The sequence below is a fragment of the Petaurus breviceps genome, unplaced genomic scaffold (genome assembly GCF_028583685.1).
Source record: "Petaurus breviceps papuanus isolate PSGF00001 unplaced genomic scaffold, PetGlider_PUasm1.0 90977, whole genome shotgun sequence".
NCBI classification, from domain to species: domain Eukaryota; kingdom Metazoa; phylum Chordata; class Mammalia; order Diprotodontia; family Petauridae; genus Petaurus; species Petaurus breviceps.
In genome coordinates, this window is record NW_027187391.1 from 20,217,479 (window position 1) to 20,242,743 (window position 25,265).

The 25,265-nt window shown below is 36.5% G+C and overlaps 1 protein-coding gene across 2 annotated transcripts; it reads left to right on the top strand.

Moving 5' to 3' along the window:
• Positions 1-3,868: 3,868 nt before the first annotated feature.
• Positions 3,869-24,992, top strand: KIAA0408 (KIAA0408 ortholog). Of its 2 annotated transcripts, none has more exons than XM_069077442.1 (6): positions 3,869-4,195; positions 11,624-11,877; positions 16,470-16,835; positions 16,925-17,004; positions 19,850-21,200; positions 24,671-24,992. In XM_069077442.1, exons 2-6 carry the CDS (start codon positions 11,743-11,745, stop codon positions 24,842-24,844), a joined length of 2,106 nt encoding a protein of 701 aa, XP_068933543.1. In that variant the 5' UTR covers positions 3,869-4,195; positions 11,624-11,742; the 3' UTR covers positions 24,845-24,992. The 2 variants fall into 2 exon arrangements, with proteins under 2 accessions (XP_068933543.1, XP_068933544.1); XM_069077443.1 differs by having other exon boundaries at positions 11,628-11,877.
• The last annotated feature ends 273 nt before the right edge of the window (positions 24,993-25,265 follow it).

Below are 25,265 nucleotides of genomic sequence, written 5' to 3' on the forward strand. Positions count from 1 at the left end.
CTTCAACTGGCTCCTTTATTTCTCCTCATGTGTGAATGAATGGTAGCACCAGGAACCTAATGGAACCTAACATACATATAAGTAGGGATTTTCCAGTAGCAAGGGTTGTTAAACACTGGAATGAGCAGGTAATGGACACTGTGGAATCTCTTTCTTTGGAGATCTTTAAAAATAGAGCTAATTGTAATCTGTCTAGAATGGTTTAGATATGGCCTCGCATGACATCCTAGAGATGGACTAGAGCACTTATCAAGGTTCCATCATAGCCATTGGATGGAAAATACATAGTTTCTGAGGTCATGCCTTGACACAAAACACCCGTGTTAATTATTTATTGAAACTTGATTTAAAAGGGAAAAGGAAATAATTCTTCCCTGAGGTTTACTGTTATGAATCACCTCTTACACAACATAGCCAAGACTGGAAGGATTAAGAAAACAAACTTTTTTAAGTTTGCTATAAAAATAATACAGCAAACCCCAGAGGTCAAAGGTGACTCTGTAGTGTGAGGGACATTTTATCAGTTACCTTGGTTTCAATTGCCCTCAATTTAATTCAATTCAACAAACAATTATTAGCCTACTAGACCACATTTGCATGCTGCTTCCCCCCATTAGGCTATGAGCTCCTTGAGACCAAGGGCTATTTTTTGTTTTGTTTAGGTTTCTTGCCTTGCTTTGAACCCCCAGGGTTAAATACAGGACCTAGAACATAATAGGTGCTAAATAGATATTTATTGACTATCTGATTATATAAGACCTTCTGCTAGGTACTGAAGATATAAAGATAAAGATGACATAATAAGGGCAGCTAGGTGGCGCAGTGAGTAAAGTGCCGGCCCCAGAGTGAGGGGGACCCGAATTTGGTTCCGGCCTCAGACACTTAACACCCACACACACACAAAAACAAAAGAGTAACCGTGTAACCTTGGGCAAGTTACTTAACCCCAATTGCCTTCCAAAAGGCAAAAATAAAAAATAAAAAGATGACATAATTCCTGCTGTCAAAATCAAACTGTCTAGCAGGGAGCATTAGATATCAAATGAGATATTTTGTCAAGATAACACATAAAGTGCTTTGCCAACCTAAAATACTATATAAATGCTAGATGTTTTTATTATATGTAGAAAAAATACTATAATACTATTTAGAAAATTATTCCATTCTTAGCAGGCATGAAGCATGCTACCATTAGAGATTTGGGGAGGGATTTTGCCTTTTATGTAGTGAAATTTAAGAGACATTCTTAGAGAACTTGGTACCTCAGCTGGATCTCAAAAGACAAAAATTATTTCAGTCATTGTAAATCTGATTAAACTCTAAACAGGATAGGAGGGTCCTGTCCAGGTGTGTGAAAATTTATAGAAGTTCAAGAAAAAAATTAATGACCAGCAAGGAGAACAGTTTAGCTGGAGTGCAAGCTACATGAAAGAGAGGACCATAAACTAGCTGGAAAGATAGTCCAGAGATAGATTGTGGATAGCTTTGAATGTCAAATTGAGTTTATATTTTATTCAGTCACCAATAGAAAGCAACTGATGGCTTTTTAAGCTAGGTAATGGAGTGATCAAATCAATGAATTATGTAGAGTACCATGGTTGCAGTGTGAAGGATGGCTTGAAAAAGAGATTGGATGTAAGAAAACCAGTTAGGAGATTCATAGCAGATATTCAAAAAAAGTATTGAGAAGGGTAAAAAGGAGGAGATATTTCAAAGTTAGAAATCATAGAACTTCACAGTGGACTGGATGTGAATGTGGGCTAGTCAAAGCTGATCTTTAGGTTTTAGATCTGGGGGGTGAGCAGAATAGTGGTATCATCATTAGAAATAGAAATATTAGGGGTGACTAGATGGCAGAGTAAATAGAGCACTGACCCTGGGATCAGGAGGACCTGCGTTCAAATCTGGACTCGGACACTTAACACAAAAACTAGCCATGTAACCTTGGGCAAGTCACTTAACCCCAGTTTCCCTACCTTCCCCCCTCCAAAAAGCAAAAAAACCCAAACAAATAAAAAAAAGAAATAGAAATACTAAAAGGAAAAATGGTATTGAGAAATGATGTGTTCATTTTAGGACATATTTTAAGATGTAGGTCTAGTAGACAATTGGAAATGGAGACTGGAATTCAGGACAGAAAGTGGAACTAATGACAGAGATTTTAGAGGAGTCATCTAGGTGAGCCTTGAATTTATCATAGTGGATGAGATAACTGAGGATAGGAGAGAAGAGAGGGCCACGGGCAGAACATTGAGCAGTAGGCATGTTCACTAGTGATTACATATCTCCCATATTTTCTTGCTGTCTACATAATGAAAAGTCTTTCCCACCATAATGCATTACTTAACCTCTAATCCAATTACTTCTGTTGGAAGTAGTGCTCCTCTATAAACAGACAAGACCATGGAGATTACTAGAGATGAGTCTTTTACAGGACTCATTTACATTTCCTTTACAAGAAGTATATCAAAAACTAAACAGGACCAAAGAAGATTTAGGTTCTGGTAGTCTAATCTTTAATCATCAATAGAATTTTCTTCCTTGTTTATGGGTAACCAGTTAAAGAAGATACTTTCTTTGGTCTGATCTACAAGAGTGGGAACAAATCTATTTAAACTACAAAAGATCACAGATTTAGAGTTGAAAGCTCTTAAGAAGCCATCTAGTCCAATCCCCTTATTTTATAGAGAAAATTAAAGGCCTAGGGAAGTAAAAGTGGATTGCATAAGTCTGCCCTGATAATAAGAACAGAACCAGGATTTAAACCCCAAATCTTTTCTAATCCAGATCTACCATACCACATTGTTGTTATTATCATTATCATTACATATCATTACATAGGATTGAACCTGTAATTTCAGTGACATACCAGTGCAGGTCAGTACTTTTTCTGCAACTGATTGTCTTAAAAGGTTGTATAAAACACTAAGAAGGTAAGTGACTTGCACAGGTGATATAGTGTGTGTGAGAGGCAGAACTTGAACATAGGTGGTAGTAGTAATAGTTGTAGTTGTCATAGTAATAGCAGCAGTAAGTAGTAGTAGTGGTAGCATCAGCAGTAGTAGTGGTAGTGGTAGTAGACCACTACTACATTGGTAGTCTCCAATGGCAGACACATGGACAGAAAGATGTGTTAATTCTTTGAGAGGCAGTTTGTGTAAGAGTGCTCAAGACTCAGAGTTAGGAAGGCCTGAATTCAAATTCTACCTTAGACTTTTCTGAGCTGTACCACCTGGTACAAGTGACAATTTCCATGAACCTCAGTCTCCTGACATGAAAAATTGTTACTTGACAGCATTGTGGTGAGAATTAACTGAGATAATATAAAGTGCTTTGTGAACCTTAAAGCAGTATATAGTAGTAGCATTCAAAGAAAAAAAGAAAGGATTACTAGCTTGGAGAATAGGGAAGTATGAAGGGAAACGTCATATATCAGCTGAGCAGAAACACATTTTCCAAGTAGTATTTTATATAAAATAAATTAGGAATTGCTAGGCTTTTAATCCTAGAGTGTGAGCAATCTACAGTTGGAAAGAACAGTATGTATGCTCCCTCTTCCTCGCACACACACCCCTTCTGAAGTCTACCAAGTAAGTAGTGAATGCCTGATTTGGTGTACCAGGACCTAGTCGCACAACGTCAGGGTAACACTGAAATATATACATTGAGATTGCATGTAGAGTAGTTTAAAGAAAACAAGATCTTGAAAACAAGAGTTAAATTTCCCAAACAAAAGAGATCTAAAATGGGCCATTGTCATCCGCTTGATATTAACATCAGCTCTTCTGGCAAGCTCGAAAATACCGGGCTACACTATAAAGCTAAAAATGTCCTGGACCTAAAGTTGTTTACACAGAATACGAACAGATCTAAAGTTACAGAGCTGGGGTTGGAAGAGGTGGCTCTAAGGCCATCCTCCCCACAGCTGACGTCACACAGTCCCAGCTGCTGGGCTGACAATGAGCTGAACTCTTTGGGTTTTTTTTTTTTTTACTCTGTAAAAGTAGTGAAAGTTTCAAAGAGGCTTGTTTTTTGCCCCTGCTTTGGTGTGTCCTAAAGGAGTGAAATTCTCACAGAGCTGGAGTTTTTTTTTTCTATTCTCATAGCTATACATTCCACTTGTTTTTCACTGCTAGATCTACCAATGGACTGACAGAACTTTCAAAGGATTTCCTCCCTGCAAAAAAAAAAAAAGGTATGTTTTATTTCTGGAAGCCTGAAAGGGAGCATCTAATTGTTATAAACTAGAGAAGGAATGATATGTTTTAAAACCTTGAAACTGCTGGGGCCAGGATTATTTAAACATCTGTCTCTGCCCGTGTCTGTGCTTGAAAACAATGAGGTATGTTGTAACGGATTGCACTGAGTTCCAAGGGAAAAAACCGTTCAGCTACTTAGTGTCTTTAGACTTTGATTTTTTTTTTCCAATGAGAAAATGCTGACAATGTCATCAAGTAGTCTGGCTTCTACTTTTGTTTGACAATGTTTTCAGAAAGGAGCTTTGGGGAGGCTTAATTTTTCTGAATGTACAGTTCACAAAATGTTTAGTCTCAAGATTTTAGGGGAAAATAAACTCACTTTCATCCAAGCTTATCATTTTTTATTGAATATTAAGTATATTTACCAAATTTGAGGAGAACTTCATCTCCATGACAGGTTAATATCTTGAAAAAGGAAAAAAAAAATCACTATATCCTCTGACATAAAGGCAAGTTAATTTTACATACCTGCATCTTTATGTTAAAGGATTATTTTAAAAATCAATTATTTTATTATTATTTCTTGAAAGAGAGGAAGTATAATGTCATATAGAGAGAGGTGGGCTCTCAATCAGAAAAACCTGTACTCAAGTCTTGCCTCTGACACATACTAGCTCTGTGACCCTGTGCAAAGCCTTCCAAGGTTCAGAAAGTTCTTAAAGTTTTAAACTGCAGAAAAAATGTTTATGTGCATGGGTAGAATACTTACCGGAGGAGAGAGAGTCCTTTTGAGAGAGTCAAGATACTGTTGAAGTTTGCATCTAATTCTTGATAATGCTCAATAGATTCAAGTTAAATAAATTTAAATAAACCTACCTAAATAAACCTTAGGGTAGGTAGGTGACATAGTAGAATAGCACCAGGCCTGGAGTCAGGAAGACCCAAGTTCAAATCCAGCTTCAGACACTTACTAGCTCTGTTACCCTATGTAAGTCATTTAACCCTATTTGCCTTAGTTTCCTCATCCTAAATTGATCAAGAGAAGGAAATTCTAGTATCTTTGCCAAGAAAACACCCAAATGGGGTCACAGAGAGTCAGATATGACCAAAATGAGTGAATAACAACAAAAACCCAAGGACCAAAACAGATTTTGGACAAGAGTTATGAAGGGTGAAAAGGTGGTAGCATTTTAAAGAGGAGGCCAAACAAGAATGGAGCATCCCTTTGATTGGAAGGTGTGGTTTTGGCTAGCAGTGGCAATGAAAATAATTTCCTGTGGTAACTCTCATTGTATCATGTCATCTGGGGCTGGAAGGTTATCAGAAATGGCTTCCTGCGGTCAAAGATTCTGACTTATCGTGTAGGACTGGACAGGACCTCAGAAGAGGTCCAACTCCCTCATTTTACAGATAAGATATCTAAGGCCCATAGAAGCTAAGTTATTTGCCTAGGAGGACACAGACACAGACCGCTACTCTATTCCAAACCCCTAATTTTTGCATATGAGGAAATTTAGTAAGCATCAGAAGTAGAATTTGAACCTAGGCCTTCTGACTCCAGAGTCAGTCTTCTTTCCATGATAGCCTTATTCTATCTTTGTATCCCCAGAACCTAGCAAGGTACTTATCATAGAATCAAATGCAACTAGATGGCACAGTGGATAAAGTGTCTGATCAGGAGTCAGGAAGACTGATCTTCGAGTTCAAATTCAGCTTCAGACACCTACTAACTGTGTGACCCTGGGCAAGTCACTTAACTCTGTTTGCCTCCGTTTCCTCATCTGCAAAAAGTGAGCTGGAGAAAGAAATGGCAAACTACTCCAGTATCTTCACCCTGAAAATCCCAAATAGAGTCACAAAAAGTTGGATGTGACTGGGAAATGACTCAGTAAACAGAATCATAGATTGTAGAGTTAGAAGGAACCTCAAAAGTCATCTTGTCCAACCACATCATTTTTACAGGTGAAAAAACTGAAATCAGCAGTGTTGTCAATTGCCTACAATCGGCTAGGTAGTTGACAGTTAAAATTTGAACCCAGAACCTCTGATTCCAGACATTTCCACTGCTCTGCTACCTTTCTTGTTTGTTGGATTTATTGGTTAATTGTATTCAAGCACAAGTTCCCTCACAGCTATTAAAGCTATAAGAGAAAATTAGGAGTGATAGAATTACTCAGTTCTCCTGTTACTTTCTTATTGTTCTTACCAGATCATTTTGATCCAATCTCCAGATCTCAATGGAGTGGAATGGGACAGTTAGAACAACACAGAGAATAGATCTTAGAAATCTTCCCCTTCTCCCACACAGATACCAAAGTCTGTAGGAGAGGAGGCAACAGAGAAGCCAGTAGGAGCTGGGAACAGAATGGACTTTTATAGTTGCTTCAATATTATTAGGAAGTGGTGACTGCAGTCAAGGGTCACATATTTTTTTAATATGCTTCCTACTATGACATGTATCCCACTGTTTTCTTGCAGAGTTCTTTTCATACAAAAGTGTTCTTTGATAATATTAATATCTGCTTTATAATAAAGCAGTGACTATTATAGCCCAATATTGTATAGGTATTGTCTATGTTAATTTAAACTAAGAAGGAGCTTACCTCTCAATATTCATTCTGTATTCTCTACCACTGGGATATTTAAGGCTGATGAGAGAATGATTAAGGATAGAAGAGCTTATGCACAACTGGGCTTCTCTGAAAACAGGCAATTATAAGTAAAGGCCAAAATTAAAAATTGTATTTCAGAGAAGCAAATTATTATCCCATGTTATTGTCTTTACCTTACAGAAGTATAATGGTTTCTTTATTAAATTATGTAAAGAAGGGAATCAACTTTAACCTTCCACAAAGGGTTATAAAGATATAGAAGATCTGAGAGAGATTCAAGGGTCAGAGAAGAAAATTTAAGGGAAGATGGAGAGGCAGCTAAGAACCTGGAAATTAATCCGAAAAATCCCCTGGGGAAAAGGGATCAGCTGGAAAATTTGTGGATGAGGGCAAAATGAGAGACAATCAGGAGGTTGGGGACATAAAATGAGTATAAGGGTACCTGGGTAGGGGCAGTTAAAGGGCCGAGGAGAAGAGAATGGGAACAGCCATAGGGAGCAACCCAGAAGAAGGATCTAGACAAAGAACCCCTGTGCTATTCCTTCACACCCCAACTCTAGGCCCTGTATTCCCAACATAGATAATTGGAGATCTTGATGACACCCCATCATCTGTCTTCAGTCTTTCAAAATTCATTTTCTCCTTATAATCAGCAGCTCTCTTCATCATGAACCCTTCATAATCATCATCCTCCATCATTCCTTCCTCCTCTTCCTTCATTTAATGATTTAAAATGGATCTAAAGCAAAAATAAGGGGCTTCAAATGTCTGCACAAATCCTGACATAAAGAGCACCACAGATCTGTAGTCTATTGGAAATTGTATGCCAATGCTTGTTTTTGATCTCCAAGCATCACATTCCTGGCACTAAGCAAAAGTTTTGGCCCCAGAGAAGTGCAAATTCTGTCCACTGGCTTTCTTCCATATTAAGTGAGGAGTTTGGCTTTTCTCAAATAAGTACAGAATTAGAATTTCCTTTTGGAAAGTCACTTGGCTAAGGGGAAAAGGGGAAAACTGTGTTTTTTTGGGGCAATCCTAATTTATTTTTCCCATAGATATTCTTTAGGTGGGTGAAAACAGAAGGAGTTTGCCTGAATTTATACTCTAGTTTGGAATAGATTCAGAAAGAGCTAAGAAAGGAACAGAAAAGGTAAAAATTTTGAAGTTAAAACATACCCGAAATGTGTCAGATAAGCTAGGAAAGGTTCTATTCTCCAGAAGGAAAAAAAGGATTCTCCAAAATTACTTGTCTGTAAATTATTCCAATATTCCCCAATGTCACCAATTTGCCTGGTATGACCAGGCAGAAGGTCTTTTTCTTTATTTCTTTTCCTTAGGACCTGAAACTGTTCTGCTATCTTTTTATAGTTCCCTTGACTAAATATGCCCTTGTAGATAAGCCATCCTCCCTTTTTTCTTCTCTAATGTAAATGATACACAAAATATCACAAGACTTTGGAACTCTAAGGAATCAAGATCTTCTACTCAGCAAATCATTTTTTTCCCAGTTAACTACAACCAGCTCTTTAACCAGTTTATAAAAATCAGCACCTGCCTTGCATTGCCCATGCCTGAAGATCACTGGCTGTCCCTAAGACAAATTAGGTGAGCAATACAGGCAAAAATAAAATTAAATCACCAGAAGAATTTTGGCATTAAGAAGAAGGGTCTTTGTTTCAGGGAGAAGTTATTTGCAGTGTCCACCAAAGATAGAAAGATAGATAAATATACACATTTATGTGCATATCGACATATGTAGATAGATAATTGATGGATAGATAAACTCTGTAGGTTGCCCATCCAACTACATATCTTAGTCTGAACACCAGGGATTCTTTATCTTCTTGGTTTTTTCCAGGTCCATAATTATGCTAAACTCTTTGAAGTGATTATGGATAGCTTATTAAAGACTTCATTTTTCTGTGGCATCATGTAATCAACATGTCATTGGCAGATAGCACTAACTGGAGGATCTCACCATCAACAAGGAATCCCTCTTCAATTTGCTCTTTGTATTGCATATCCTATTTGATAATATTTTTTTATTTAGTATATGCCTCCCTTGATATTAATCATCATTGGGTATCTCATATAATTTTGATATTTATGTGAGAGAACCTTTGTTGAGGAAGTGCCTTGAAGTGACATTTTGTTCTATCAAATAAAATTCTTACTTATAATCAATGAATAATGATTCAGAATATTGGAGAAAATTGGAGATTTGGGGAATTTTATTAAGTTCTTTTTGAATTCTACAAACAATTTCTCTATCTTTCCATCCTCTGTGACATCTGTTGATGCATAAACTACAGTTATTTTATGGTGTTCATTTCTGAAAAGTTATTATGATCATGGCAATACCAGAGGGCTAAGTTGCCCATGAAATGATTTTTTTTCTTGTTGCCTTGGTATGCTCATTAACCCAAATTCACTGACTCTTTTATTTGCTTCCCTTTAAAAAAAAATAGTAAGAATGTGAAGTTGAGATGATTTCATTGCTTTAGTAGTATATCTACTCACTGATCACTTGACAAGTAGCTTACATTTAGAGAACTAGCAGCTAAGCTGATAGTTATAGACAGCCATAGTTCTTAGAAAATTATATGCAGATAAGCACATACATAGTAATTTGTCAAGGCAGATAGGACTAACTTGGGGCATCATCAAAGCCTTTGTATAGAAGACTAACCTGAGCCTTGAAGGAGGCTAAGAATTAGAAACAGTGTGCATATGAATGGAGTGCATTTCAGACATATAGGAGACTGGTCTGCACAGAACAGGAGATGGAATACTGAGTTCAAGGAACATCTAGTTTAATGTACATATAGTGACTATTGAAGAGGAATCATATAAAATAAATCTGGAGAAATTGTAGAAAGCTTTAAATGCCATACTAAGTAGTTTCTATTTTAACTTTAAAAAAAGTAGAAAAAGTAGCAAAAGATGTAGAGATAGACACCACAGCATTTAGCAAGTGACTGGTTCTGGGAAATCAGGAAGAGGAAGAATGGAGAATGACTCTGAGGTTATAAGCCTGGATGACTGAAATATGGTGGTACTCTCAACAGACATAGACTGCTAGACTTGGAATTAAGACACAGTTTTAAATTCTGCCCCTGACACTTGCTAGCTTTGTGACCATGGACAAGGTATTTGATTTTTCTTTTTAAGCAATCGGGTTAAGTAACTTGCTCAAGGTTACACAGCCAATTATTTATGGGTGTGGTGCTAAATATCTGAGCCCGGATTTGATCCCCAGGTCATCCTGACACTGGAGCCAGTGCTCTTACTTGCTGTGCTACCTGGCCGCCCTGGTATTTGATTTTTTTGAGGCTCAGGTAAATTTCTAAGACTACATGGATTAAAATCTATGTAAATTTCAGAAGAGATTTCTTGTTTCTACTGATGTGATGACATCAGATTTTCCTAGGCTGACTTAATTCTTATACTTATTTTCACAACTACTTTAAGCAGGGTCACCAAAGGCTAAATTTCAGCTCTTGGCGCCATTGAGTTCAGATATCAGATGACACCTAGAACATGGTTGAATGTCAGAAGTACTCACTCAAGTCTTTTACAAGAAGCTATATCCAGTGTTACAGGCTTGACTCGTGTCTCAAATAAAACAGTGATTGACAAGCAAGTGACCCAAAGCATCCACTTCTGCCAAACTAGGCTATTTTTTGCAACATTTTGTGAGCCAACAGTCAGAGGTTTATGCCACATATAAAAAAAGAAAAAGAACCCATAAAAGGCCCGTAATTAATTTATCTTTACATTTTTCCTAACACTTAGCAAAGTGTATTGTCCAGATGGACATTTAATACAATTTTTTGAATGGGGAAATTGCTAATTGAGAGAGAGAGAGGTCAAGACAGAGAACTTAACATGTCGTCCTTCATTCTTTGAAAAAAATTATATAAACATAAAAATTATTTGCTATTGTTCATTATTAAAGAACAATTAGGAGACTTACTAAGTGTTCTTTAACCTTTATTCATCACTGCTGATGAAAAAAAACAACGCTTATTTTTTCTGAGACAAGTAAAATGTTCCCTTAAACATCACGGAATTTCAACTGTCTAGACAGGCCATTTCACATAGCATATGGAAGGGAAAGTATGTACTTATAGATTTTATTCTGTGGATCTCCAGATCATTTTAATATTTCAGCATAATGAAAGTAAAATTATTACTAATTTTTAAAATTATCATTATTTTAAAAACTTTAGCCTTGTTGACTTAGAATTTTTGGATTTTACCTAAAGATCCTTTTAACTTCATATTGACACAAACTGGGCCTCTGAATAATGGCAACAATGAAGTAGTTTGGCTGCAAATGAGTTCTAGAGTTGTGTGGGGAGGCTACAGCAAATTAGGAAAACTGATTAAATTACATTATATTCTGCCACAGTCCTATGGCCAAGAACTCAACCTTAGTTTCCTTTAGGCATTTTTAATCTGCTGAATTTAATCATTAGCATTCATGAAAGAACCTCTCTCTAGGAGTTATCATGCTTTAAAAACAACAATAACATACAAATGCATCACACTCAAACATTTGGGCTATTTTGCTTAATATAGTTTTTCTGTCTGTCTCAGAGAACAAAGCTTTGAATCTGGTTTCAGACAGTATTACTTTTCCTTTCTTAGGCAGATAACTATCACCTACTTTTCTTCTTTCCCATCTAATTTTGTTACAGTTTGTTTACTGAACATTGGTTGTTGACATTATGATAAAATTCATTTCCAGAAAGCAAGAGGATTTGGAACTATATCTTGTTATATTTATACTGTGATCTATTTTAAAAGCTAGACACAAAGGCAAGAGAGATTGGTTCAAATAAAATAACTCCCAGCCTCCAAGAATCAGTAAGGAGAAACAAAAAACAACAACAAAAATCCTCTTCATTGGCTCTTGCTTGGTTGCCATGGACCTCCATAAGCAATGGGACACTACAGAGACAAACTGGATTAAGGAAAGGATGGAATTACTGGACCAGTTTGACAATGAAAGGAAGGAATGGGAAAGCCAATGGAAAGTTATGCAGAAGAAGATAGAAGAGGTAAGTGATGGTTTATTGTGAATATCTTACAAATCCCAAGATCCAAGTGATTCTCTTTTGTTAATGCTTGTTTTTTTTTTTCCTCTTTCAGCCGTTAGGCATACACTACAGTGAAATTTTTTACATGAACAACACAGGCATAATATCATCTAACGGCATTGGGTAGAGAAGAAAATGTACTCATTTTATAATACTGAATAGAAATTTTAAAAAACTTGAAATACTACTCTAATACGTATTTTAAAACCAAATTTACTGTTTAATTGCTAGAAATATGTACTGTTGCTAGAGAAACTATAGATATGAAATGAGATCCATGAATTTTCTGATACCAAGGCCATGTGGAGAAGATGTATGAAAGTAAGATTTAATTGGAAGAACATTACTTAGTAAAATTACAGTTGGGTATTAGGAAATATATCTTTTTAATCTCGAGGTGATAAATGAATTCTGTCTCTCTAAAGAAATTATATGCAACATAGGCCAGGAAAATAGAAAAGTGTCATGCATCAAAAAGCAAATGGCATCAAACTGTGAGATTTATTTTGGGAAGCTCTGCTATATTTATTGGTGATATTCAATAGAAAGGAGGTTATGATAAATGGCATACCACAACCCTGACACAAATAGTAATTTTTTTTTTCTATTAGCCATTACTCATTCTGTCAAGCCTAGTACATTGCCATCAGGCAACAGATTTAGTATTCTCACTTATAGGTATATGTGGACATGTGTGTCCTCGTGAAAAGTAATTAATTTTAACTTGCTTCCTTTGGACAATATTTATATTATTTATTTTTATGTATGTGTTTATACCTCCAAAGACAGTAGGTTGGTAGAGTCCTCAGCTTAGGTAAGCAGAATCTTAAAATGCATGTTTTGATGGTCTTTATCCCTCAACATTTTAAATTAAATATCAAGAAATCAGGAGTTAGTGATATTAAAATATAAGTTAATTTGGGAAATTGTGAGGAACCATTGAATGCCAATGTTGCTTCTGCCAACAAGGCCAAGGGATCCCTGAAGACTTGTACATAACCCAGGCTTACAGCTAGACAGAATACAGCATGACCTTTCAAACCCCTTGGAGGAAAGCATTTCCTCCAGTCCCCAATATAGTTCTGAGAGTATCTTACTTTCCCCTTCCCCGTCTCTGCTCATAGATTTATAGTGTGTTGATACAGGGCTACTAGATCAAATCACAGCAAAACGTCAGAGTGCAATTTTCAACCCTCCTGCATTCATGAATTAATTAGACTGTCTTCATTGATTTAAAGATTTCATATAGTAGCTTTATATAGACACAAACATTGGCTCATCAGACTACCCAGTGAGGGAGGTGGAGGGGAGGAAAACCATCTGTAAAATCATCAAACCAATTATTGGTGTCACTTAGTTTAAATAGCCTTGGGGAGTAGAGTTGGGGGGTTAGGAGGACTGTATTAGGTCCAGATAATGACATACTTGCCTGTTATTCTCCAGAGGTTGCCTCTAGTTCCTCTAGTCAGGCAGTCTTTTGGTTTTTGGTTTGAGTAACACTTACACTCATGAAAATTATTGAGGACCTTAAAGAATTTTTGTTTATTTGGATTATAGCTATCAATATTTACTGAATTAAAAATTAAAACTGATAAATTTTTAAAATTTTAGTTTTCAAGTAAAATAGCAGTAAAGTCATTAAATGTTAACAAATATTTATTAAAAAATAACTATTATTTCCAAAACAAAAAAATTAGTGTAAATAGTAAATAATTTTATATATTTTTGTAACTTTTTAATATATGACTTAATAGAACTTAGCTGAATTCTCATATGTTTCTGCATTCAATCTCTTGTAATATGTTGTTTTGGTTGAGGTATATGAAGAAAATCCAGCATCACACAGATATGTAGTTGGAAAACACATATTTTCCATATGTATTTCCACATTTCCACATATGTATTCCACATACCAGATTCTTAGATATAGATTCTTAGATATTCCAGAATACTTAGTATTGTGAAAATAGTTTTTACCTCAAGGACCCCCTGAAAGTGTTTCAGGGAGACTCCTAGGGGATTGTGAATCATACTTTAAGAATTGCTGCCATAGTCCAAAGGTTCTTATCATTTTTTGTATCATGAACTCCTTTGGCATTCTAGTGAAGCTTATAGACTGCTTCTCAGAATATCAGACCCAAAGTTAAGAACCCCTAGCTTAAGTCTTTTAATAGGATTTTCCATGACCATGAAATAATACCTGGTTCAAATAGACAATAGTATTGCACCAACAACAAAGAGACAGTATGGGAAAGAGACCAAGGAAACAGGTCCTTGATTCTCTTGTGGGAGAACACACATTCTATGGGACAGAGGAGGGAATCTAGTCAATTTAAAGACAGATTTAAAAAATAAATGCAATGGATGTTTTATATTATTTCACAAGCATAGTTCATCATGAATATTTAAAATATTTGTTACTATAGCCCTTCCTAGAGGATCAAAATTGCATAATGCCCTAATTGGAATAAATCTGACAGATAAACATTAGTCAGCATGACATGCAAAGGTCTATAGAATTAAGACATTGTCTTTATTATTTTCAAATTATACTGATAAATAAACCTAATGACATGTCAAACTAAATAAAATAAAAACTGGTTTTGTAATTCCACCATTTATTTTGAATATCTCTTTAGATAAAACCACAAACTTACTCATTCATAGTTGTGCTATGTTATCCTGAGTTAGATTCAGATCATTAGGAACCTGTACTTGTAGGTTCTACTGTGCTTTCAGCATGACTTGAGCAAAGAATATCTGCAAAGACAAAACAGTCATGGTGATGGAACTATATTTGGGATTGAGTTCTTCCATTCTCCTTCAAGCTCTTTTCTCCTTCATGTCCTTGGTGTTCACTGCCCAAGCAATGGATGTAATTATACTACAACCTCAGGTAATTGGGCCCTTTGGGGTACAAGTCCTGTACAGTCCTGATGAGTGAGATCCTGGATAATCTGAAGGGATGTCCTGAGGTTCCTCCCCAAGACATCAAGAGGCAGCATGATATAGTTGAGAGAACATTATACTTGGAGTCAGAAGAGCTCAGGTCTGTAGCAGCAACCACACTGGCATACCCAGGATAGCTGCTAGTGCAGGGTCTTAGAGCTGTTTTACTAGGAAAGATTCAAAGTTCAAGGGGTCATCAAACTTTTCTTAATTACATTCATTAGTTCAGGGGGAAAATCAGCACCCTGAACTTTAGAGAAAATACAGACAAAGAAAATAGAGAAAATACAAGCAGAGAAATAAAGACCAACAGACAGGGATCCGACTGCCTCAATCAACTATACACTTTACAAACATCCCTGGATCAAGAGAGCCTTTACATCTGAGCAGTCATGGAACTCTGAACATACAGCCACTCAGAATGTCAACCAGGGAATCACAAGATCCTTCTCATAAGCGAACCCCCACAGCAAAATACCAACTCAAAGTATATATACACTTCTCAGAGCCAGAAGGTATCACAACCCTGATGACTCACAACCCTCATGACTCAGTGCCTAATCAGAAATTAGCAAAAGGTGTGAAAGCCTTCCTATAAGTAAGCCTTCCATAAGCAAGTTTCCCTTAATGGGCTCCATGTGAGGTCTATTAAAGGGAAGAGAAGATGCCTAAGTCCCACTAACATTACAGGATTCTAGTTCCCCCATTTACTATTTGTATGGTCTTTGGTGACTCAAAATTTCTCTGAGCCTCCACTTCCTCACTTATAAAAAGGAAAAAGGAAAGAATACTTCACTATCCACTTCACAGGATGCTTTTGAGGTAAGAATGTATTTAAAATGTATTAACTTTATAACACTAGATAAAAGGTAGGTGTCATTGTTCTTATTACTAATTCTATTATGATTATCATTTGCCTATACTGCATGTATTACTTTGTAATTACCACTTCTCCAACACCTCCTCCATACTAGAATAGTCAGGAAAATTTTTTTAAAAATCTGCATCACAGAATCAGAAACCAAGAATTTCAGAATTAGAAGGGACTTCAGAAGACATTTATTCCAGTACATACCCAAAAGGGATACCTGACAATCCAGTCTTTAATTAAAGCCTACTAATAGAAGGAACCCAATCCTCCACTATTCCACTTTCAGATAATTCTAATTGTTATGTCAAACTTAAATTTCTCAAAGACTTGATAAATAAGATAATAAGTTATTAAAATTACATATTTATAGATTGCTTTACTCATTTTGTATCATTTGATTGTCACAACTTTGTGAGACAGGTGGGTTATTCTTATTCCCATTTTTGTAGATAAGGAAATGGGTGCAGAGAGGTTACATCCTTGCCCAAGGTAACAAGTCTAGTGTGTGGCAGAAGCAGGACTAGACCTTTACTTAGCTACCACAGAAGAGTTCTGTAAGGATAAATAAATCCTCTCTTCTTAAATGACTTTGAGGTCCTCAGATATAGAGTACCATAAAAAAAATCAGATAGTTCATCAATAATAAAATGCAATTAACATAATAAGAAGAGACTCCAAATGCTTGCCCCAGACTGAAAATTGACATTGCAGGGCAATTTTATTGTCTTTCTAGCTTTGCCAGGAAGTAAAGCTCAGGAGGGAAAGCAAGAAGAAAGGCTGCTCCAAAACCATTGAACATGATAAGAATGTCCAAAGTAAAACAGCATCATTTTCGCCACATCCCCCAAATCTGGGACAACATGACGCTACAATGCTGTGTGATGGACTCTGTCCTGTAAATCTAAATCTGGACACTATGAAAGAAGGCAGCTTCCTCGAGGGAAAAAATCAAATGATCAAGGAGCAAATAACAATGAGAAAACCCAAAGCAGTATTCATGGACCCTCTGACCACAAAGAACCAAAAGAAATATGAGGCTGGGTCTTGCTTGAAGCTTTCTGAGGAAGAAAGAAAGAGTTGTACTAATGCCCTCAATACAGTAAGTAAAACATGCCTAGGCATAAAGTTGTTTCTAAAGAAATATTTACATTTCAAGGAGGTAACATGATATTGTTTATGTGTGTAAAGGCTCTTGAGGAACTTGCCAAAGTTAGTGAAGAATTATGCAACTTCCAAGAGGAAATCCGAAAGAGATCTAACCACAGAAGGTAGGTTGGTACATTTATGGTTCTTTTGTGTTGCGGAATAATACCATTCAGTAAAATGACCCTATCTGATACTTGAATATGCTTCCAAATTAAGCTGAGAGTTAGTAGAAACTTGATTTGATTACATATTATGTTACTTTGTTAATGTGTATAGTTAGCATTTTTTCCAAAGGGGAAAATTGTATAAATATTGATTGTGGATTTTCTGCCTTCTAGTAACTAATATATTTTCACCATTAAAAAACAAATTTAATTTTTTTGAGTGTTTATTTAATAGTGTGACCATAAGACACTGAAAATATGATTAGATCATGGATTCAGAGCTGGAATGGATGTTAGATGTTATCTAGTCTAGTCCTTTATACAGAGAAAGAAGCTAAGGCTCAGAGGGGTAAATGACTTGCTCTAGGTCATAAAGGTAATGATTAGCAGCAAAAGAATTTGAACCTACATCTTCTGACCCCAGATATAATGCTTTTTCCACCATACTAAACTGCCATCCGAAATACCTGTTATTTGTTGGGGAACTTCTAAGTTGGAATAGTCTGATTAAATAAATTTTCTAGCCTAACAAATTATTAGTGTCATATTTGAGCCAAATCATATTGTTCTTCTGATATGATAGCTCCTGTCTAAAAGACATTGATTAGAGACATACAATAAAAGCAGACATTTTATTTATAGCCATTTCAAAACAAATGAAATTTTAGGCATATAAGACCCACTCAATGGAATTCTTCAGAAACAGGTACAGATAATTTCAACACACAAGATTACATTGTTAATTCTCACAGAGTTAATGTGTGGGGATTGTATTTACAGATAATGTAGGGCAGACATATCACTTTCTCTATTATATCTACTTGGACAAAATTTCCCTTGCCATCCTAAGTAAAATTCCCACATAGCTCTTGAAGCCAGTCACCTTCCTCCAGTGCTGCTAAGGCTTGATATCAAGTTCCTCCCATAGTTTCCTTCATCAAATGAAAGACTTGATTAGAGAAAACTGAACTTCAGAGACAGCAATAAGTTAGACCGATTTTCTAGAAATATAGAAGAAATGAAATTAACAAGATCAGTTGAGATATTTGTATCCACTGGGGGAGAAACATCTAGAGTCAATGATAAAAGTGAATTGAATTGTGCAAAGATGTGAAATAGTTTGCTACATCCTCAGAGCTTTAAACTGAACACTTATTATTTTGGGTCATTACAGTGTCTCTGTTTGAAGGCCTATAGAAACATTTCCATGTTTCTAATTCTCTGTTTGAAGTTTGATGCTTTCATGTTACTGACTTTAAGGCCGAATTTCCTATTGCTAACAGAATTAAAACCTGATACTTTTATATGAATCTTGTTATTTTTTTCTATTAAAAATGTTGGAGGTATGGAGTACAGAAACAGATATTTTTGAGGCAATTGTAGTTAAGTTACTTTGATATGACTATTGTTATTTGTGGTTTGTTTCTTTTTTAATGTTGGAGGTAGGGAGTACAAGAGTAAATTTTTTTTTGAGGTAACTGGGATTAAGTTACTTGTCCAGGATCACACAAGTATGTGTCTGAGGCTGTATCTGAACTCAGGTCCCCCTCATTCCCAAGCTCTCTATCTACTACACCACCTAACTGCCCCAGAAGTAGATATTAAACCTGGATCTCTGTGAAGTAAATATTCCTCGGAGCTGCTAGATGCTTGGTCCATTTTTCCTTCATATTTCTTATTGGTTATCTAATAAGGGAATATAAAACTGGAGAAAATATAAAAGGGTTTTTTTTCTTTATAACCTGGGGTCCACTGATAGATTTCAGAGGATGAATTTGAAATTATTTTAAAAAATATTTTGATAGCCACATTTCAAATCCTCTGTATTTCATCTTATGCATTTAAAAACTCTGTTCTTAGAAGGAAGGGGTCCCCATGCTTCACTAGACTACCAAAGGGATCTATGATGCCAAAAAAGATTAAAATTCCTGATATAAAAGATAAGACAGTTTGGGGATCTGATCAGGTATAGTTCATTGATAGTAAATCAGGAAGACTTTATAAAGAATATTCTCCACATTACCATAGGGACAAATAACAGGGCAGAATAAATTCTGTGAAGCTAATATTTTGCTCTGTTCCCTGCAGATCAGTAACTTTCACATATTAAGGCAATAATCATGCTTACATGCATTTTAATCCCTTCTCTGATGAAATGTAGACTAAGCCTCAGTGATAATTTAATCCATAAATGAATGAACAGATCTCCCAACAATCTCCTATGTAAGAGGCACTATAAAAGTGAAGACTATGTAGAAGACATTGCTCTTGCACTCACAGAATTCATAGTCTAGTTTGGGAGACAAGAAACAGCCAAAAAGATAACAGTATAAGTCTAAATGAATGGTATAAAATAAGAGTTCAAAAGAAGAGGTCATTATGAGCTGAAGCTCATTCTGTTTCTAACAGAATAGGGAGGAGTAAGAGTGGTAGGGAAGAGGTTGGAGGTCTTCCAAGGAAATGGATGCATGAGCAGCAGCATGGAGTTTAAGCAAGAGGTAGGTTGAGGCAATAAGTAGTTAGGCCTGACTATAGCAGAGTGTTTGTTTAGGGAAGAAGAGACATGAAATTGAAAAGGTCCAGATTCCTAGGGTTTTTAATGTCAGATTAGGCTAAGGAGTTTGGGCTTCATGGAATCGCCATTGGCGGTTCATGAGCATGAAAATGATATCATAAAGCAGTGATTGAGCAACATATAGTATCTCCTCTTTACTGAGTCAACTGAGACCCAATCCATTGTTTCTCTAGAGGGCTTCTCCCAAATAATCTTATCACTAAATTGTTCTGTTTCATTTCTATGCAGGATGAAGTCAACTCCCTTTCTCCAGGAAACAATCAGCACAGTTAATCCTGACGTGAACCACATGATCAACAATGGCTCCCCAGCTGCTTTAATTGGTTTAGATACAGAAAATCAGATAAACAGAAAGAAGCTAATCCATTTTGATGATATGCCCCATGACAGCCCTGTTGAGAAAAGGGAACCAGATATACTTTCTTTGCAAAGAAACGAAACTCCACCAATCCCTCCTCCAAGAAGCACTTCTCGAAATTTGCCAAGCTCATATTCTGAAGATCACCCAATCTTTAATAATCCAAAGGAAAATTTAGACAGCAGGTGGGAGACACAGGACTGCAGAGGTAAAAGGAATTGTAGTAATAACTTCCCTGCAAAGCAGCATGAAGCAACCATGTCCTGTTCACATAAACAGAACACTTCAAAAGATCAAGCTACATTTGCCACTTCGGTGCAAATAGCCAAAATAAACAGTGAAACTCAATGTAATAAGGACTTGGAGAGTAATATATGGTCACAGGATATAGACAAGCTTAGAACAGATGCGAAGAGTGTGCCTTCAATATTGTGGTTTCCAAAAACTTGCCCTAGCTCCGATAAGCTTCCTTATGAGAAATTGTTCCAAAACCACCAGGCTAAATCTGATTCTGCTTTTCATGTAAGTGATGCCCTGAATCCTTTGAAACCTAGCAGTGAATCATTTACAGGAGTTGGTTGCAACTTTGAAAAGATTTCAAAGAATGAAAAATTGGCAGCAAAGACAGATGAATTTAACAGAACCGTATTTCGAACAGACAGATGTTGCAGTTCAGCACAACATATTGAGAGACTCTTAAATTCATCCAAAGACTCTAAGCCCTGTGGTCCATCATGTACATGTGCAGTTCACATAAAAGAAAATGACAGTCTATGTTGTGTTCAGGACAATAGCCCCTCAGTGCCCAAAGAGAGAATGTCAAATAGTTTTACCAGAAAAGTCATGGGAGGGCAAGTTAAGCAAGCACAGGAGCATCCTAATGCTAGCAATTATCATCACATGCTTCAGGAGCATAACTGGAGACCGAGCAATTTGTTAGGTCGACCACGATCAGCTGATCCCAAGTCAAACTACGGAGTAGTGGAAAAGCTGCTGAAAAACTATGAGAAGTCGACAGGGTCTTTGTCACACAATTTGAAATGCTGCCAAGATCAATGGACCAAATTGGATCGTAATGTCATCAAGAGTGACAAGGATACCTTTAATCAGTGTTTAGAAATGTTTCGACCAGAACAAGAAAAGCAAGAGCTTCAGATGAAGTCAGCCATGTCTATGGAGCAGCAAACCAAGCAAGGAATAGAGAGGAAAGAATTAACAGAGGTAAGAAGAGATACTGCATTTTTGTGTAGAGCCACATCAGAATTTAGCAATATGTAAGAGTTAAATTAGTCAATTATCCTTTAGTCTAAGTGACTATTTTTGTGCCACTTATTAAACTTACTGAACCTTTGAGAACTTAGGCTGGTAACTAACTTGGAACTTTAAGTTTCAACTTTATTACCTATTTTGTTGTGTCAAGGATCTATGATTTCACAAATCTGTTCTTCTCTTTCCTCACTAACACAGATCACATACCCCTTTCTACCTTTGTAGATGGTTTTGTGTACTACAATACATACATATATACATACATAATTGAGCACCTTGCAGCCAACCTTATGCTAAGCCTCTTCAAACTTAGCCATACTGGATCTCAGAAAACATAATTCATCACTATCTCATCTTACCAACCTTTCCAATTTGGTAGCCACTGCCCGGAATTTTAATCAACTGGCATAACCATCAAGAGTCCAGAGTTTAGCTCCATGACATGGTGAGACCTTAGAGTAGTACTTGAATGAAGGCTGGATTTTATATCAGTTGGGTCAATAAACTGGCATTTATGAGGGTAAATTAATTTGAAGATCTCATAGGATCATTTGAGTATCACAAAATAAGCTTAGGGTATAATGACAGCTGGCCTTGAAGCTTATGTCCGATCCCTGGAAAAGCCTTCTTGCAGAAGGGTGGACTTTAGCTGAGATTTGAAGGAAACCAGGGAAGCTAGGAGACAGAGATGAGGAGCAAGAGCATTCCAGGCACGAGGGATGGAATGGTCATTAGAAACGTAGTGAGTTGGGAGACAAAATGTCGTGAGTGAGGAACAGCAAGGGGGCAATGTCACTGAACTGCAGAGTAGATCAAGGTGAGTAAGGGGTAAGAAAACCAGAAGGATGGAAAGGGTTCAGGTTAGGAAGGGCTTTAAAACCAGTGGATTTTTATATTTTATTCTAGAGGTAACAGGGAATCACTGCAATTTATTGAACAGAGGTGGGGGTGGAAATTACATGCTCAGACCTGTACTTTAGGACAGAAATTTTACTGCTCAGTGGAGGATTGACATGAGTGGGGAGAGACTTGAGGGAGGGAGACAAATCAGCAGGATATTGCAATAGTCTAGGCATGGGGTGAAGGGGAGGATATCTTACTGAAAAGATTTTTAAAATAATTTGTAATATAATTAGATTATTTTCTCTCCAGAATCAGCTTCATTTTTTTTCCATAAGATTAATGAGATGCATAGCTGTTTTGTTTAAGGATGTCATCAAGGGACATATATCTGAATAGATTTATTCTTTGATATCAATAAGCATCTTATACATGAAAATAAAAATTAAGATAGAAATTTACCTGATGATATATCAGTGAATTGCATACTATTATGGGCAACAACAAGAATGACAGTCCCTGACTATCTTTTAAGAAGAATTAAGTATTTTTTTTCATTTTTTTGACCTAGTGTGTTTTTAAAAAAACTGTCATCACACATGTTATGTATATTGTACCACAGGGAGACCAGACAAAGGGATGTTTGAACTGTCTAGGATTCTTTGGCATATTATTTCTGAGGTTACCCATAAAAAGTTTTTGCTTGCATTTGTTCACCAGGATACTAAAAATATTTCCTGTGACATTATACAAAAACCGTCAAAGCAAGGATGATATGGTACACTTTTTAGTCAGAGAAGCTACCTTTTGTTGGAGTGAAGAATTCATCACTAAATCATCAAAATGTTTTGAGTTGAAAGGGATCTTGGGTATGATATAATCCAATTTTCTCAGCTCAAATTCTTTTTTGTCCTTTGCAGATCCCAGTATGAACATGAGTTTTCTATTAGAAACTTGAATTTTGTCAAAGAGCACAAAGGAGAACCTTGCTTTAATGAAGGAGTTCTTAAGTCTGTAAACTTTAAAAAAAATTTTATAATTGCATTGCAATAGATTAACTTTAGTTCTGGAGTCTGTAAACTTTAAAAAATTTTTTATAATTGCATTGCAATAGATTAACTTCCTTTGTAATTCTTTTTATTTTATTTGATATATTCAAAAAGTCCCTGAGAAAAGGTCCACAGGTTTCACCAGACTGCCAGAGGGGTGACATGATACCAATTAAGAACCCCTTTAAAGTTTTCCATTACTTCATTTTAACTCAGAAAGGAAGACATGCAACATTTTTTAAGGAAAGGGGAGTGCTATTGCGGTCTGAAAAATTCTCCACATTTACAATTCCCATTTCTAATTCCCTCACACTGATCCAGCTAATTAAAAAATTGCAGATGATGACAGATGAGAGTTCCTTGTTTACCCTTTTACTTATTTTTTTGTACATGGAAAGAAGTGGTTATGTAACCCACAAGGAAAATCATTCCCCTGGAAAATTTTAATCACCCTACACATGAGAAGTGGAGTTTTTCCAGGGATCAAATTGGAGGTGAGGAGGGAAGAGGATGTAGAGAATCTGGATGCAGAGAGGGGAAGTAAATAATCAACAAGCATATATTAAGGTATTAGTAAGTTTCCGGGCAGCTAGGTAGTACAGTGGATAGAGCCTTGGGCCTGGAGTCAGGGAGACTCATTTTCCTGAGTTCAGTCTGGCTTCAGACACTTACTAGCTGTTTCATCCTGGGCAAGTCACTTAACCCTGTTTGCCTCCATTTTATGATCTGTAAAATGAGCTGAAGATGGAAGTGGCAAACCACTATAGTATCTTTACCAAAAAAGCCCCAAATGGAGGCATGAAGAGGTTTTCACAACTTAATAACAACTTATCAAGTTTGGAGTATTGTGCTAATAGGCATTTTAGGACTAGGGATTCCTTGTGTTACCAAAATATTCAGCACTTCAAAGGAAGTCAAATGGAAAGTTTTTACTTCCTATTGCTAATGCTCTAGGCAACCTTCTAAGATCTTAATAGTTATAGGTATTGATCTTCACTGGTAGAGGAATTTCTTAACCCAGGAGTTCCCAGAATCAGAGAAATCACTTTGCCTATGACCTAGGATCCCCATCTTTTTATTGTTTCAGTTTCATTTTATCTTCAGGAAAACCTAACCCTAAGCCCATCACAAATGGAGCCCAACACTTTCTAGACTTCAAAATTTATAGCTTTCCAGATTAAAAAAAAAAGATTCCACTGAGGGAGGTTTTGGGTTTCCCAGTCACCCCAGAGGAGAGTGACTTAAGATAACCACCCTGAAATGTGGGTTCAAAAATAGGAACAAAAAGAATTTTTCTAGCCAAAATCTTGACAATGTGAAGGTTTTGTCAACTCCCCAAGTACTATATTTCACAGTAGAGATAATATGGAAATGGTCACCAAGAGAAGTCTCTTGAATTCAGATTGATGCTACACAAATATCTCTGTGAGTCTTTTTAGTATTGAAAAAATGTGTATAAGCTCTCCAATTGAAATGTTACTTTGCAGTGTTGGTGGGCACTTCCCCAAATGAATGACTGTATTTGTATTCTAGGAGTCTGTGGCAATGAAATCAACCGATGGGAAAGGGTTTTCTCGGCCTGCCCGGCCAACAAATCGACGCCCACCTTCCCGATGGGCACCCAGATCCCCATCTGCACCCCCGGCCTTGAAGAAGACTGTGTATGGCTATTCTTTTTCACTGCAATCAGAGACCACAGTTGTCTGAGTCTCCCTAAGACAGGATGGGGAGACCCTATGGCCAAAGCTCTAGACCTTCTTTCTAAACAGAGCATTCTGTGTGTTTGTAGCCAGTGTCCTGCTCTGTATCTTTCAAGATTAAGAATTCCATCTCTTGATATACAGAACAAGCAGTTAAAAAAATCTTAACTTTCCATCAGTCTTCAGTGTTTTTAGTCAATGGATGAACCATCTTCCTGTATTTGTTTTTGTTTGTTTAATAGAGCAGCACAGCTTTTTTTTTTAATGTCATCCTCATTGATTTGCCAATTGGATTTATGTTTAAACAGTGTACAATTTTGTATATTCTAATGTTCCTGCTAGTGACAGGAAGTGAGCTTGTATGCATGACAATGTGTCTGTAGGTGCATGTGTTGAATAGGAAGTATCCTGGTATGTACTTAGGTGAG

Coding starts and splice junctions, on each gene's coding strand:
- KIAA0408 (XM_069077442.1), top strand. CDS start 11,743: ATGGACCTCCATAAGCAATGGGACACTACAGAGACAAACTGGATTAAG. Junction 11,878..16,469: donor TGCAGAAGAAGATAGAAGAG/GTAAGTGATGGT, acceptor TTGTCTTTCTAG/CTTTGCCAGGAAGTAAAGCT. Junction 17,005..19,849: donor AAGAGATCTAACCACAGAAG/GTAGGTTGGTAC, acceptor ATTTCTATGCAG/GATGAAGTCAACTCCCTTTC.